Source organism: Eubalaena glacialis, chromosome 9 (assembly GCF_028564815.1).
Source record: "Eubalaena glacialis isolate mEubGla1 chromosome 9, mEubGla1.1.hap2.+ XY, whole genome shotgun sequence".
Classification (NCBI taxonomy): domain Eukaryota; kingdom Metazoa; phylum Chordata; class Mammalia; order Artiodactyla; family Balaenidae; genus Eubalaena; species Eubalaena glacialis.
The window spans coordinates 83,347,852-83,363,442 of record NC_083724.1 but is presented as its reverse complement, the minus strand read 5'-3'; the positions used below and the strand labels follow the sequence as shown (position 1 = coordinate 83,363,442).

The following is a 15,591-nucleotide window of genomic DNA, read 5'->3' as shown; positions in this document are numbered from 1 at the left end:
TTTCAGTGAATCTCTATAACTCTTTTAACTGATGGCCAAATCCACTACACCTGTGAAATCTGTGAGTTTTCAAAACAGTTACTAAGGTACATGATATTTATTGTGCCTGCTACATATCAGGCACTCACTTACATAAATGCCAACATCAGTACTATTCTACAGGCAGAAAACTACAGTTCAACAAGCTTATGTAGCTTTCCCAAGGTTACAGGGCTGGTCAGGTAAACTTAACAACCTGCAATGCTGCTTCCCTACTATTTGGGGAGAAGTAACTAGAAATGTTAGAGACAGATGGTTGATAGAAGGAAGAAAATCCAGATGATTTAAAATACTCGCTGTCTTCCCCTTGAGTAAAGGAGAGAAAGGAATGAGCATGTGTTAAAAAAAAAAAAAAAATCACTAATTTTTCTTGAGTAACCTGTGCCGGGCACTGATCTGAGCATGCCACGTGGATTACCTATTAATCCTCACAACAGCCCTGGGAGGTAGGTCCTGCCTTTGCTATGCTCATTTTACAGGCATGGAAACTGAGGTCAGAGATAAACGGTACAGCTGGTATTAGAACCCAGAGCTTGTGCTTTAAACCTTGCTTTCTGTAACTGCTTAGTAAGTTCTGGTTCATCAACCAGGAACCAACACTACGCAAGGCAGTTGATACACATGATCTCATTTCCTTGTCCTAACATCCACGGGAGAAGTGTTGTCTCCATTTTCAAATGCACCAGGGTTCCAAGTCGTCCAGTAGCTCCCAGTCACCCACAAAGCAGAGACAAGCTTGCTCCCTTGCCTCAAATCTGTGTCAGGAAGTTTGTCACAAAAGTAGACATGAAATCCAGGCTCGTGAACTGCTCTTACCATTGAACTCTCTTCTTCTGCTGTGGCTTCTGCCTGATTTATCGGTGTTTCTGGCATCTCACTGTGGAAAATCGATTCCTCTCTTCACACATATCCGCTGCTTTCTTTAGCCTCTTGTCACGCCCAGACATGCATTCCTGATTCTTCAAACAAACAGACAAATCTAAACAGGAAGGATATTCAAGGGCACCCAAATGTTGTGCTGTTGATATCAGTCTGTGAGTACAGTGCCTCAAACGAAAACAAGCCTCCTGTGCAGTTCCTCCCAGAATCCTTGGGTTGGCTCCGCATCCCTGCCTTCCTTTGCTTCTTCCTCTTGAAATGTAGCCACACCTTTGGGTAGAGTAGGGCAAGGTAGAGAGAAATAGCTGGGACAATATGGGATGCTGGTCCTTCTAGGTTCCCTCTCTCCAAATAAAAGCTGAAGGTCCCCAGAAGAAAGAGGGTGAAAGAATCTACTTAAGATCTCTAAAAGTAGCACAAAGAGTGGGAACAAGCTAAAAAAAGGGAAAAATTTTACATGCACGAAGTGCAAAATATTATGACTAGTTGTAGTTAATAAAAGGAAAGAAGGAGACACTTCAAAACTATAGTGAGATTTGAAGCTTGAGAATTAATGGAGAATAACTCTCCTGGTGGAAAAGAACAGAAATAAAGTATGGTGGTGGTTTTGTTTCAGGTTTTTAATTTGCTTTCTTGGGTTTTTTTTGTTGTCTGTTTTTGTTTTGTTTCATTTTTTTTGAAGGGCTGTTTGTTTAGAGTGGGCTCTCAGGTTCACATCATGTTGTCTTTATAATTTATAATGATAAGCACACAGATTCATCTGTATTCCCTCCAAACAGGCAAAGGGAGATTTTCTCAATATCTGAGCCCTGGTCTACTGCTATGCAAATGAGCCCACATTAATCTTTGAAATCTTTTATCTGTGTTACTGCACAGCATTGATTCATCTGGGATGGGGATTTTCTGATCTGTTTTCCAGTATCCTAAAGATTTTCAGTAGTTCTTCAAGAACCACTGTTGGTGGCTAGTGAGGCAAGACCTAGCAGGTACTACCCCAGGGCCCCACTCTGTGCAGTCTGTTTTATATATGGGGATTCTGCTCAGAATTATATCACAAGGGGAGTTGCAAAGGCATGAAGATTTTGTGAATTTTTAGGGGTATTTAACTTTCAAGTGTCGGGTTTGGAAATTGACTAATGGCCCTGAGAGTAGGAACTGCCCTATTATACCTGGAACTGACAACCCGTGGGCAGGGTGAGGGAGCCCCCTGGGAGGTCTCTAGCGGGGACCTCAGCCCACAGTGCACAACGGGCTACCACCCTTCTCCCCCTTCAAGATTTATAATCTGGTCCGTAATGTACATTTTTTACATAGTTGAGGTCATACTGCTTATTATATAAACTGCTTTTTCCACTTATCAGTACATTGCAAGCTTTCCCTCACATCATTAAACTCCTAAACATACATTTTAATGGATGTACAATATTCCATCACATGTATTTAGTCATTTTCCCACTGGAAATTTAGATTTATTTTTTTCTTTTTGCTATAATAAATGATACTCTGATGAACATCTTTGTCCAAAAATTTTTGTCAACGTTTCTCGTTATTTCCTCAGGCTAAATTCCTAAAAGTAGAATTTCTGAGTCAACGAATATCACTCCTATAAAACTCAATATATTTTTCTAAACTTCTTTCCAGAAATGCTAAATCAATTTATATTCCCACAGTGAAGTATAACAATGCAGAATTTCAGCTGACTGCCCTGCATATAATGGTTTGTTTTGTCAGGAGAGGGAATAAAAAGAATATTTTTATTAGAAAATTATCTTTTGCCCTCAGTAGCTATTTAAAGTAGAAAAATGCATGCATGCATAATTAAATAGTGGGAGGAAAAATTTTTTTCTTCTAAAAGTGAGAGTGGGAAAAATATACCAGCCAAGAAATAGAACTGAAGGATAGTGTGCGGGGCACAGTTGTTAATCAGTTGAAATTTTTTCAAATATAGGAATTTTTCAATATTCTGAAAACATTGAAAACATTTTGCTCCCTGAGCACTTACTCTGGGATGCAAGCACATTTCATGCCTCACAGGTACAAGTGCAGGACTTTCAAAAGTCCTGAGACAGAGAATGTAACATTTAGATCCTGCATTGAAAACACATGTGGTTAGAAGTGGGGGCAGTAACAGCTCTCTTCCTGGGGGACTGTCTTCTTAGTCAACTGATGTTAATTGGATGCTTAGGTTCAAATCATGGCTTTGCCACTTACTAACTCTATAAATTTGGTCAGGGCAGTTACTTTCTCCAGGATGTTGTTTCCTGCTCTGTAAAATGAAGAAAATTTTAGCATCCCTGTGAGAACAGAGATAATGCTGTGAGGAGCTCAGCAATTTGTCCAGAGCTGTGCTGTCTAACATGGCAGCCCCCTGTGGCTGCTGAGCACTGGCAATGCGGCTGGTCTGAATGGAGACATGCTGTAAGTGTGCAAATGCACACCAATTTCAAAGACTTAGTACCAAAAGAGTATCTAAACTATTTTATTATTTTGATATTGTTATATAGTGAATGATACTATTTTGGATATCTTGGCTTCAAATAAAGAGCATTATTGGGGCTTCCCTGGTGGCACCGTGGTTAAGAATCCGCCTGCCAATGCAGGGGACATGGGTTCTAGCCCTGGTCAGGGAAGATCCCACATGCCACGGAGCAGCTAAGCCCGTGCACCGCAACTACTGAGCCTGTGCTCTAGAGCCCGCGAGCCACAACTACTGAAGCCTGCGCACCACAACTACTGAAGCCCGCGCACCTACTGAGCCTGTGCTCTAGAGCCCATGAGCCACAACTACTGAAGCCTGCGTGCCACAACTACTGAAGCCCGTGCGCCTACAGCCCGTGCTCCACAACAAGAGAAGCCACTGCAGTGAGAAGCCCGCGCACCACAACGAAGAGTATCCCCCGCTCGCTGCAACTAGAGAAAGCCCGCGCACAGCAACAAAGACCCAATACAGCCAAAAATAATAAATAAATTAATAAATAAATTTAAAAAAAATTTTTTAAGCATTATTAAAATTAATTTTAATTTATTTCTTTTACTTTTCATATGCTTTCTTCTTTAATGTGGCTTGCGTTGTATTTTTATTGGACAGCGCTGCTCTAGAATGTAATAAAGATTCAAATTTTTTTAAAAAGAAATCAAGGGGGGGTTCTCCATTGCAGAGTTGTCCAGTTGTCGTTTTTATCTTTGGGGGGACATTCAATTCTTAGGACACTGTAGGGCATTTGGCTGGGGTCCTCTGGCCTGGATGGTTTAGGACAGGCTGGGGTAGGGATGATGCATATTATTTCATTGTCTGTTAGGGGAGTGAGTGGAGAGTTTAAAAATAGCAGCCCCCTCCCTCCTCCGGCCCCATGCTGATCCCTCCTGAGTTATTTCTGTTGGCTGCATTAGGAGCCTGACATTTGATTCATTCAGTGTGGCCTGCCTCGGTCCTTTAAAACAGGATGGACAGTTAGTGAAAGGTCAAAGCCACTATGGCTGGCGGTAGCTGCCCTGGGCCATGACAGGCGGAGGAGACTGAGGGAATTGAAGAACCAGTAATGGCAAAATGCTTGGTCAAGATCCAGACTCGGAGAGGTCTCCGCCTGCAGTTGGTGAACCACTGCAGCAGCAACGTGTTTGTCCGTCTGCTGAGACACAGTCCCAAGATCACAGCCAGAAACACGGGTACGTGCCCTGCGCTGGGCTCTTCTCCGCGCCTGAGAAGAGTGCGGGCTTTCCAGCTGCCGGCTCACCGCGGGCCGGCGGCTGGGAGAGAAGCCTAGGCGAACCCAGTGTCAGAGGTTTGTGATAAGGATGAGAAAGAGAGGGAGGGAGAAAAGCAGAGAGGCAGGCAGGAAGGAGAGAGTGAGCAAGCGAGCGCTGAGGGAAAATGGGAGGGCTTGAAAGGGGGCTCCTGGCCCTCCTATTAAGCGAAATGGTATGAAGTCGTTCTAAAGGCTAATAAATTACATGCCAGTAGTAGCCCGGTTAGGAAGGAGGCAGCAGTGGGGTGTCCAATCCAGATGGCCCAGGAATGACTGAAGATCATAGAGAGGACAGATTGGATGACCAAAAGATGCTCCTCCCTCCTTTCATTGTTCGAAGTTTAAGATCTTCAAGTGTGCTTGCCTGGATGAGGCAAAACTCCCCTTTATCTTCAAAGTAGAGCTGTCCTGAAATACAATAGCAGTTAAAGAACTGGGATCAAATTGATGTTCTGCTAATTTCCTTTTCATTGAAAATGTATTTTGTGTGTTATTTTGTGGTCCTTGGGGGAAAATAGGAATTGAAATAGGAATTTAAAAAAATCAGAGCCTACAGCAGGAAAGGAGCTGCTGTTATATATGTATATGTGGTTTTCACCAAATGATTAAAATTTTTAAAATCCTGGGAAATGTCTGGAATTGGCCATACCACATGCACATGTGTGGAACTGACTTCTAAGTGAATTGAAATGAAATGAATTGTATTTGTATAATGACATAGATAATAGATGATGTGTTCTTATTATAAAAGATTTTTAAAGTACAATTTTATAGAATGTTTTCCTTGACCCTAATACTCCTGATAGCCCGTCTATGCACATTGACGTCTAGAATGGATATAGGATTTTTTTTTACATAAATGGGATTGTTCTATATGTATTATTTTACAATTCATTTTTTTCACTTTATCATATGGCTTGAAGGACTTTCCATATCAATACATATTAATCTGTATCCTTTTAAAAATTGGCTGAATAATATCATGTAGTGTAGAGATGTCATAATTTATTCACCAAATTATTGTTGGAAAACTGATATTTCCTATTTATTAGCTGTAACAGTGCTGCAATGAATGTGCATATACAAGTATTTCTCTATGACAGATTCTTAAAAGTTGAAGGATATACACATTTTAAATTTTGATGGAAATGGGCAAATAAATTATCCTCTGAAAGACTAACACTCACTAACAAGGTGAGTACGAGAATGGCTGCTTCCCCACATAAGCACTAACCCTGATGTGACCAATTTCTAAGACTGAAAAAAAAAAATGAGATTTTAGTGTTTTAATTTGCCTGTTCCTTTTTACTAGTGAGGGTGAGCATCTTTTCAAAGGATAATTGTCCATGTGCATTTCTCCTGGGAATTACTTGTTTACTTTGTGAATTTCTGTTTTGTTTTTGTCCTTCCCTTATAGATTGTGGGAATTCTTTTATAATCTGCATATTAATCCTTTGCCTTTTACAAGTATTAACTTCTTTCCTCATAATTTGTTCTTGGCTTTTAACTTATTTTAATGTTAACTTTGTAGCACAGGCACTTTTCATATGCACAGACAGCTTCTGCATGTGCAGACTACTTAATTTTTCTATGTTCTAAGTTTTATTATTTTATGTCAGTTTCCCTCATTCCAAGATTATAAACATGTTTTCTGTGTTTTCATCCTCATAATTAATGCATTAGCTTGAACTATGTGAAATTGCTGATACTCAGCTGCTTTTGACCTACAAAAATCGTGATTTCATGTGGTTTGATCTAATATTTGTTTTTATTTGACCTGTTAACTTCTTGGGAATTTTTGTGTGTTTGACATGAAGAAGGGATATACTTTTTCCCTCTCCCAGTTGGTTAGTGATTTTTCTCAAAGTTATTTATCATAACCTTTCATTATTTTCAAAGGTATATTTCTGAATTGCATATTTTAGTATTCCTGCTCCATTATTAACTATAGTATAGTTTTGACATCAGACAGGTCAAGTTCCCCCTCATGGATCTTTTTTTATCCAGAGTTTCTTGATTAATCATGTGCACTTTCTCCATTTGTCATTTCTGAAAATGTGTTGAGATTTGTATTGAAATTGCAGTGAATTTTAGTTTAATTAGAGGAGATGTAGATCTTCAAAATAACTGACTTCTCCTATTCAGGAACACTGCTATATTCCTTCATTTTTTTCAGATTTTCTTTTAGGTTATTCAGCTATGTCTTAATGTCGTCCTCATGCAAGTTTTGCATATTTCTTATGGATATCCTGGATATTACGTGGCTATTCTAATTTGTGCGTTTAGCTATTTTGAATGGGATTTTCCATTATCATATTTTTTATGGTCTTTGCTTGTGTGTAGTAAATCACCTGCTTTGAATCTGAACACCTTACTGACTTCTGATTAATTCCCCTAGCTTATTAGAATCTTTGCCTTTTCTTGTAGATGATACTATCACCCGGAAATAGTGACAGTTTTGTGCCTTCCTTTCCAATATTTACACTTCTTATTTGTTGTCTTTATCATATTGCATTATTGAGGTCCACCAGGATGACGCTGAAGTTCAGTGAGGGTTTTTTGTCATGTTCTTGACTTTGGTGTGATGATTGATTGTGATGACAGAGAGACCCATGAGATGGTGACAGCTGCATCAGTTAGCATGACATTAGCAGCAAGGAACTCTAACAAACACTGGTTTAAATAATAAAGTGATTTATTATCCAAGACAACACCAAGTCCAGAGTCAGGGATGATTCCAGGATTGAGAAGCCAGGTTCATTTTATCTCTCTGCACTGCTCTTCTCAGTTGGCCAGAACTCCTCCTCAGACCATTTGCCATCAGCATCATAGGATGGCTGCCAGAATTCCTGGTGTCTCTTTCACATACAATGTCAAGAGAAAGTCTGTATCTGTATGTTCTTAGAAGCAAGAAACCTTTGTCAGAATTTCCCCCTCTAACTCTCTCCCCCTGGCGACTCTTCCCTTCATTTTTCATATTCAGGGTTGGCTCACATACCCACTTCCAAACCAGAGACCGCCAAGAGAATGGAATTACCATCATTGGCTGAGACTAATCATCTGGGAGAGAAATGAATGAGTCAACCATGGAAACTGTGAGATAAGCATCTACGTAGGAGAGCCTTCTGAGAGGAGGTGACACATGAGGTCTTAAAGAAGGAGTAGGAGCCATCTGAGTGCAGGACATTCCAGGGAGAGGCAACAGTCTGTGCAAAGGCACAGAGGCATGATATAGCGTAACACATTTGGGCACCTCTAAATAGATAGGAACGGTGGAAATGTGTGGGGTAGAGGTGTGCTTTTTATACTAAGCTGGAGTTTAAATTTTATCCTGAAAGCCATGAAAAACCTTTTAAGAAGAGGATTTGTTACCAACCAGGGTTCATGGCCTTCCCTAGTCAATAGAAATTGACTAGAGGCAAGACAAGAAATTCAGGCAAGGCTTTATTGGGGCCCCTGCTGCAGCAGGGGGGAGCGAGAACAAACAACAGGTTCCCTTGCTTGCTTGCTCCCTGAGGGGGCAAGCTTGTTCCTTCTGTGGGGTGAGGGTAGGGGTGTGTCCAGGGGTCAGGCCAGAGGGGTGGCTTAGGTGTTTTGCTCACCCCTCTGGTGGTGTTGTGTGCAGGAGGTATTCTCAATACCCTACTTTTGCTCCTGACACCCTGTTTTTGCTCCAGGCTCTTCAAAAGTGGCAGTTGGGTTTTTTGATCTCTGTATCTTTTGGCTCCAGTATTTGCCCCAACTGCACATGCACACAGTTATTTTTAGTCCCATACAGTTTCTTTGTATTTTGTTGCTGGAGGAGAGGTGTGTCCAGGTGCAAGCACTGCAGCAAAGGGTCCCAGGTTCCAGCCTGACTCAGATTCATATGACTACTTAGGCATTTAAAAATGATTGTTCTGGCAACAATTGAGAAGGAGCCAGACTGAGGTCAGGGAAACCAGTGAGGAGGCCATTGCTGTCCTGCAGTTGAGAAGTGGTAAGCATGGGGGGGATGGAGAGGCAGGCACCGCTTTGAAAGTGAATATGGTGGCAGAGTTTGTAGAAGCTGGTGACAGATATGGGGTAAGCAGTGAGTGAGAAGTCACGGCCAACCCTTAGATTGCTGGTGTGGGTAGAAGGTGATACCATTTACTATATAGTAACTGGTAGAGGAGGGAAAGTCTGGGGTGGGAGATACAGACTGGATGTAGGATACAAGCCTACATCCAGGTGTGTGGTGAGTCTGCAGCTCATTGGACGGTTTTGAGTTGAGATGGGTCAGAGATTCAGTAACATGTGTTTCTCAAACTAAACTAAGTCATGTTCAAACTTCTCTGGTCAAATAAATTTGGGAAATATTGAGTTAAATAAAGCAAAACTGGTTTCTTCTCTTTGGGACCTCTCAGACATTTTAATATGTAAATAGTAATGTTACTGAGTGTTTACTGTGAGCCAGCCACTTCCCACGCATTAATTCATGACTCCTCTGTGCACAGTATCCCCACGCGGTATGGCCTGAATTTTTCCATTTTATAGATTTCACTGAACAGAGCGATTAAGTAACTTGTCCAAGGTCACATGACAATACAAGGCCAGGATTCAGACACAGAAAGATAATTTAAGAGCCTGTATTCTTTTTAATTTCAGCTTTATTGAGGTATAATGGACAAATAAAATTGAAAGATATTTAAAGTATATATTGTGGCAATTTGATGTACATTGTGAAAAGATTCCCCCTACTTAACTGATTAGCACATTCATTACCTCACATATTTATCAGTTTTGTTTTTTTTTTTGGTGAGAACATTTAAGTTCTACTCTCTTGCAAATTTCAATTGTATAAAACAGTGTTATCAACTATAATGACCATGTTTTACATTAGAACATCAAACCTTATTCATCTTACAGCTGAAAGTTTGCACCCTTTCCCTGTTTCTCCCACCCCCTAGCCCATGGCGACCACTTTTCTACTTTCTGTTTCTATGAGTTTGGCTTTTCTTTGTTGTTGTGTTTTTTTGTTGTTGTTTATTTTAGATTCCACATATAAGTGATACCGTGGAGAATTTGTCTTTCTCTGACTTATTTCACCTACATAATGCCCTCAAGGCCCATCCATGTTGTCACAAATGGCAGGATTTTCTTCTTTCTTATGGTTGAATAATATTCCATTGTATACATATACCACATCGTCTATCTTCTTTATCCATTCATCCATTGATGGCCATTTAGGTTGTTTCCATATCTTGGCTATTGTGAATAATGCTGCAATGAACATGGGAGTGCAGATATCTCTTCAAGATCCTATTTTCATTTCCTTTGGATATATACTCAGAAGTGGGGATTGTTAGATCATATGGTAGTTCTACCTTTAATTTTGGGGGGACCCTCCATACTGTTTTCCATAGTGGCTGCACCAACAGTGCACAGAAGTTCCCTTTTCCCTACATCCTCACCAGTACGTGTAATCACTTGTCTTTTTGATGATAGCCATGACTTTTTTTGAAGTATAGTTTTTGTACAATATTATATAAGTTAGAGGTATACAATATAGTGATTCACAATTTTTAAAGGTTATAACTCCATTTATAGTTATTATAAAATATATCTGAAGAAAACCATTTTTTGAAAAGATATGTGCACCCCAGTGTTCATTGCAGCACTATTTACAGTAGCCAAGATATGGAAGCAACCTAAGTGTCCATTGACAGATGAATGGATAAAGAAGATGTGGTATATATACACAATGGAACATTACTCAGCCATAAAAAAGAATGAAATAATGCCATTTGCAGCAACATGGCTGGACCTAGAGATTATCATACTAAGTAAAGTAAGCCAGACAGAGAAAGACAAATATCATATGATATCGCTTATATGTGGAATCTAAAAAAATGATACAAATGAACTTATTTACAAAACAGAAATAGACTCACAGATATAGAAAACGAATTTATGGTTACCAGAGGGGAAAGGGGGTGATATATTAGGAGTTTAGGATTAAAATATACACACCACTATATATAAAATAGATAACCAACAAACACCTACTGTATAGTACAGGAAACTATACTCAATATCTTGTAATAACCTATAATGGAAGAGAATTTTTAAAAGAATATATATGTGTATATATATATATATATATATATGTATATATATATATATATATATATATATATATAACTGAATCACTTTGCTGTACATCTGAGACTAACACAACATTGTAAATCAACTATATTTCAATAAAATTTTTTTAAAAAGAAAAAATAAAAATAAAATATTGGCTATATTCCTGGTGTTGTACAGTATATCCTTGCTGCTTATTTTATACCTAATAGTTTATACCTTTCAATCCCCTACTCCTGTATTTCCCCTTCCTCTTCCCTCCCCCAACTGGTAACCAATAGTTTTTTTCTCTGTGAGTTTGCTTTTTTGTTATATTCCTTAGTTTGTTGTGTTTTTTAGATTCCACATATAAGTGATATTATACAGTATTTGTCTTTCTCTGACTTATTTCACTTAGCATAATGCCCTCCAAGTCCATCCATGTTGCTGCAATGGCAAAATTTCCTTCTTTATGGCTAAGTAGTATTCCACTGTATATATACACCACATCTTCTTTATCCATTCATCTGTTGGTAGACAGGTTGCTTCCATATCTCGGCAATTGTAAATAATGTTGCTGTGAACATTGGGGTGCATATATCTTTTTGAATTAGTGTTTTTGGTTTTTTTCTGATATATACCCAGGAGTGGAATTGCTGGGTCATATGGTAGTTCTATTTTTAGTTTTTTGAGGAATCTCCATATCGTTTTCCACAGTGATAGCCGTAATTTTTGATGAGAGCTTGTACTCTTAACCTTAATAGTAATGTCCAAAAGGTGATAGTGTGCACAGTTTCCCAAACTAATTTCAAGGAACAATGGGCAAGGACACAAGTGACCTGCAGAGCTGTGTTGAGTAATGCTGCAGTAGCATGGTGGAGCCGTGCATATGGTTGAGACTCTAAGGGGGAGGGTACAGAGTGACAAGAGCAGAGAGCTGAGGCTACCACAAATAGAGGTGAAAAGACTGTGGAAAAGACAGAGGTAGCTTAGAATCATGAGATGGAAACCAAGAGAGTGTGAAGTCACAGAGGTAGAGTGGTCAGTAGGAGGACAGAAGAGAACACACATTGTCTTTAGCAACATGGTGATCATTGGATATCTTGGTGAGAGCCATTTCAGTGGTCTGGAAGGGGCAGTTGACTGCTGCAATATGAGGACAAGGATTGACTGAATTCTCTTGAATTCTAGATATTGAAATCAAAAAAAATGGTAAGACAAAGGTTTCAAAATATTCAGCTATTCTAGAGGCATGACCAGGAGGTTGGTAGATGATGACCACAAGGAGAAGTGAGATTGATGTTCATGGCTAGGAAGAACATTAGGATTTGCTGTGAAGTGTGTGTGAGTGTGTGTGTCTAAGTTTCCATTTGTCTATACTTTCCTGAGTCACTGGGATGACTCTTATGGGTTTTAAATAGAATGAGCAGGCAGCTTCCCAAGGGTATTCAGAGGCATCAGGAACATTTCTAGTGTGAGATATTTTGCAGTGTCTATGCCTGAAAGTGAAAACCCTCATCTGAAAAAGTACACGTCATCCTCAGGATCTTTTCTTTAAACCCATGAGACATGAGCTTCACTTGAAGGATTAGACTTTATCCCCAGCAAAGGGAAGATAAAGGAGTCACACAGGAGTTTAATGGTGTACCATCTTCCTACAGTTGGAAGTCCGCATGCTGCTTCATGTGGATAGAAAACATTTGGGGCACTGATAGCACATGCATAATACAGTGAACTTGAAAGCTTATTTCTAACCTAAACCATTAATCCCCACAACAGCAAGTGATTTTTTTTTTTTTTGGCTTCCAGGATACAATCACAGGAGGTATGACATATAAACACGTAATTAGGTGACCATAAAATCTATTAGGCAAACCTTTTGAGAGTGAAAGGGGCACTTTAATAATGCTGCTAGGAAACAGGCATACCGTGGGACTGTACCAGGCAAATAGGGACAAGTGATCACCTTACATATAATGATACTGTGGTTTCAGCAAATGAAATTGGCCAATAACACAAGACTCTTCCTCTTTAGTTAAGAAGTGAGGGTCTCTCTGGGCCTCTCAGATCCCCTTCTCTTCAGGAAAACATGGTGGTCTGGAACAAGCTTTGGAGTCAGGCAGGCTTGGGTACAAACCCCTGCTCTGTTGTGTCCTGGCGTCATGACCTTGTGCAGGTTACTTAACGTCTCTGAGCCTCAGTTTCCTCATCTCCTCTTATGAATATCACATGATCATGTGCTTAAAATATTTATCCCTGTAAAAATTTATTAAAAATTTTAGTGCACTTTTCCCCTCTCCCACAATGTTTCTCAATAGATACAGGAGAAGTAGCTCCGCTTCATATATGCAGGTGATTGGTGCTTTCAGGGAAAGTATATGTATAGTGTCAAGTGGGACTTTTTTTGAGAGACCTAGACTGGAAGGGATCTGGTCCATTTTTCAGGTAAAAAGTCTAAGACTCATAGAACTGAAGTGGCATGTCGAAGGACACACAGAGAGTTCTGTGGAACTGAATCTAGGTCCCCAGAATTCCAGGCCACTGTTCTTTTCACGCCATCATATTTCCTAGAAGTGGAGCGATGACCTCTTCCTTCTCTCCCACTCTTCCTTCACTCTTCTTGTCCCTATCCTCAATTCAAGAGTAGAGCACACCTCCCAGAGACAGGATGGCTACACCGATCAACATAAGTAGATCAATCAGAAGTTAGCCCACCTCAGCAAGGACGGTTCTGGTTAATAGGCAACAAATACGTGACCTCCATAGAGACCTGACAATTTCGTGTGTTCTTGAGCAGTGGTTGTCAATCCTTTCAGATTCAGTGTGCCCTTCAGATTCAGTAATAAAGATCTTAATGTTCTCTCTACCATCCTGAAGTGAAACTCGGAGAAAACACAGTCTACTTACACATAACTTTAAAAGTCAAAATAATGCTCTAAGTGTAATGACAGGAGAACTTAGAAGTAATTCATAATAAAATAGTTAAGTCTTTCCAAAGGTTTTTCTTAAGCATGATTCACCAGGAGGCAGAATGAAGGCATGGGATGCTGGCTCCTCTGTGAATGTAATGGCGGGGGGGGACATGGGCACCACTCAACAGATGCAAGAACGTGTGCTACTATGTAGGTATCTTGGACACCTTAGCCATTTCGGACAGCAGTGATGTGATGTTCTGAACAGGTAAACAGCTCTTGGCAAGATACTTCCTTCAATTTACCCAGTGGTTGTATGCCTGAAAAATTCAAAATATGTTAAAATCATATCTAAATGCTTTAGGTTTAAATGTAAAACACAGGTAGATTCTAGATTCAAATCATTCTAAGTAGGTTTCTCACCAACATGGATAATATTTAATAGGACATCTAAAAGTTATATGGGATGCAAAATAATTATTTTGTGGGACCATCCTATGCATTTTTTGATGTCTGGCATCCTTGACGCCCACCCACTAAATGATGCTGACCCTGCCAATCATTGTGACCGCCAAAAAAGCCTCTACAATTTTCTAAAATACCCTCCTCCCTGCCAGGTGGTGGTACCGCTTTCTTTGTGTCCCTGCTCTGCAGGTTTACGGGGCATTCCATAGTTGGGTACCAGCACAGAGTGACTTGGGGTGCCACAGAGGGAACCTGAATGGTGGTGACCAGTGATGCCATTTGCCAAAGCCTGGAATGAGCAGTGCACAAGCTGCTTGACTGTACACAGCAGGCACATAGCCTGTCCATCATCAGTGGCCAGTCTTTTCCTTCAGCGTCTTTTGATTCTCGCTATTTTACTTCATGAAGTATTTCTTCAAGTTGAATAATGATAATAATGGCATAAAAATAGTTATATTTACTAAAATATAAGTTAACATTATTGTTTCCTGTGTGTCAGAAACTTTCAGCTATTATATAATTTTAATTGGGCTGCATAATTATAGAAATTTGAAAGCTATTTCCTTTTCCTTAAGCATTGTCATATCACTTCTAAAAAACGTTTTTAGCCATTGGGCTTTGTGAATACATTTAGGACGCTTCTCATGTACTGATGAAGTAAAATAAACTCAATGAAACAGTGTAGATTGTCTCACTAATTTAGCATTTCTGGTCTCTTTGGACATTCTTGTCCAGTTCATCAGAAAAGGCATGTAGGAAACTGTAAGCATCTATCACATAAAGAAAATTAAGAAAATATGGGTAACCAACTATAATATAATTTCCCTTGTACTCTGTAATAGTGGACTTGTTAGAAAACTAATCTGTGTTGATAAAATGATATTGCTTGTCAATAGATTGTATGTACATATTGCTTAGAAATAGGCCAATGTAGCCTAATTTTCTTTGGTAAGATAGTAACATATAATTCCTATAGCTTTTTTTGATACAGACAGCACTTATGCATCCATAATTTTGTTTAACCCTCACCTCAGCCTTATGAGGTAGGTGTTAACTCCTGTGTTGTTGTTAAGCAAGCTGAGCTCCAAGAATATTTTCTTAATTTTTATTTTATATCAGGGTATAGTTGATTTACATGTTGTGTTAGTTTCAGGTGTATAGCAAAGTGATTCGGTTATACATATATCTATTCTTTTTCAGATTCTTTTCCCTTATAGGTTATTATAGAATATTAAGCAGAGTTTCCTGTGCTGTACAGTAGGTCCTTGTTGTTTATCTGTTTTATGTATAGTAGTTTGTATCTGCTAATCCCAAACTCCTAATTTATCCCTCCCCGCCACCTTCCCCCTCTGGTAACCATAAGTTTATTTTTGAAGTCTGTGAGTCTGTTTCTCTTTTGTAAATAAGTTCATTTGTATCATTTTTGTTTTAGATTCCACATATAAGCCATATCATATGATATT

At 39.4% G+C, this 15,591-nt stretch overlaps 1 protein-coding gene across 4 annotated transcripts in view; it reads left to right on the top strand.

Moving 5' to 3' along the window:
- FRMD3 (FERM domain containing 3) overlaps positions 1–15,591 on the top strand; it is a 379,109-nt gene that overhangs the window by 346,564 nt on the left and 16,954 nt on the right. Inside the window, exon 1 of one of the 4 annotated variants that reach the window (XM_061200528.1) lies at positions 4,428–4,584. The exons of the other annotated variants lie outside the window; for them this stretch is intronic. Coding sequence (XP_061056511.1) covers positions 4,458–4,584 — 127 coding nt within the window. The 5' untranslated portion in view covers positions 4,428–4,457. Of the gene's footprint in view, positions 1–4,427; positions 4,585–15,591 lie in introns of those variants that run through there. 4 annotated transcript variants of the gene reach the window in all.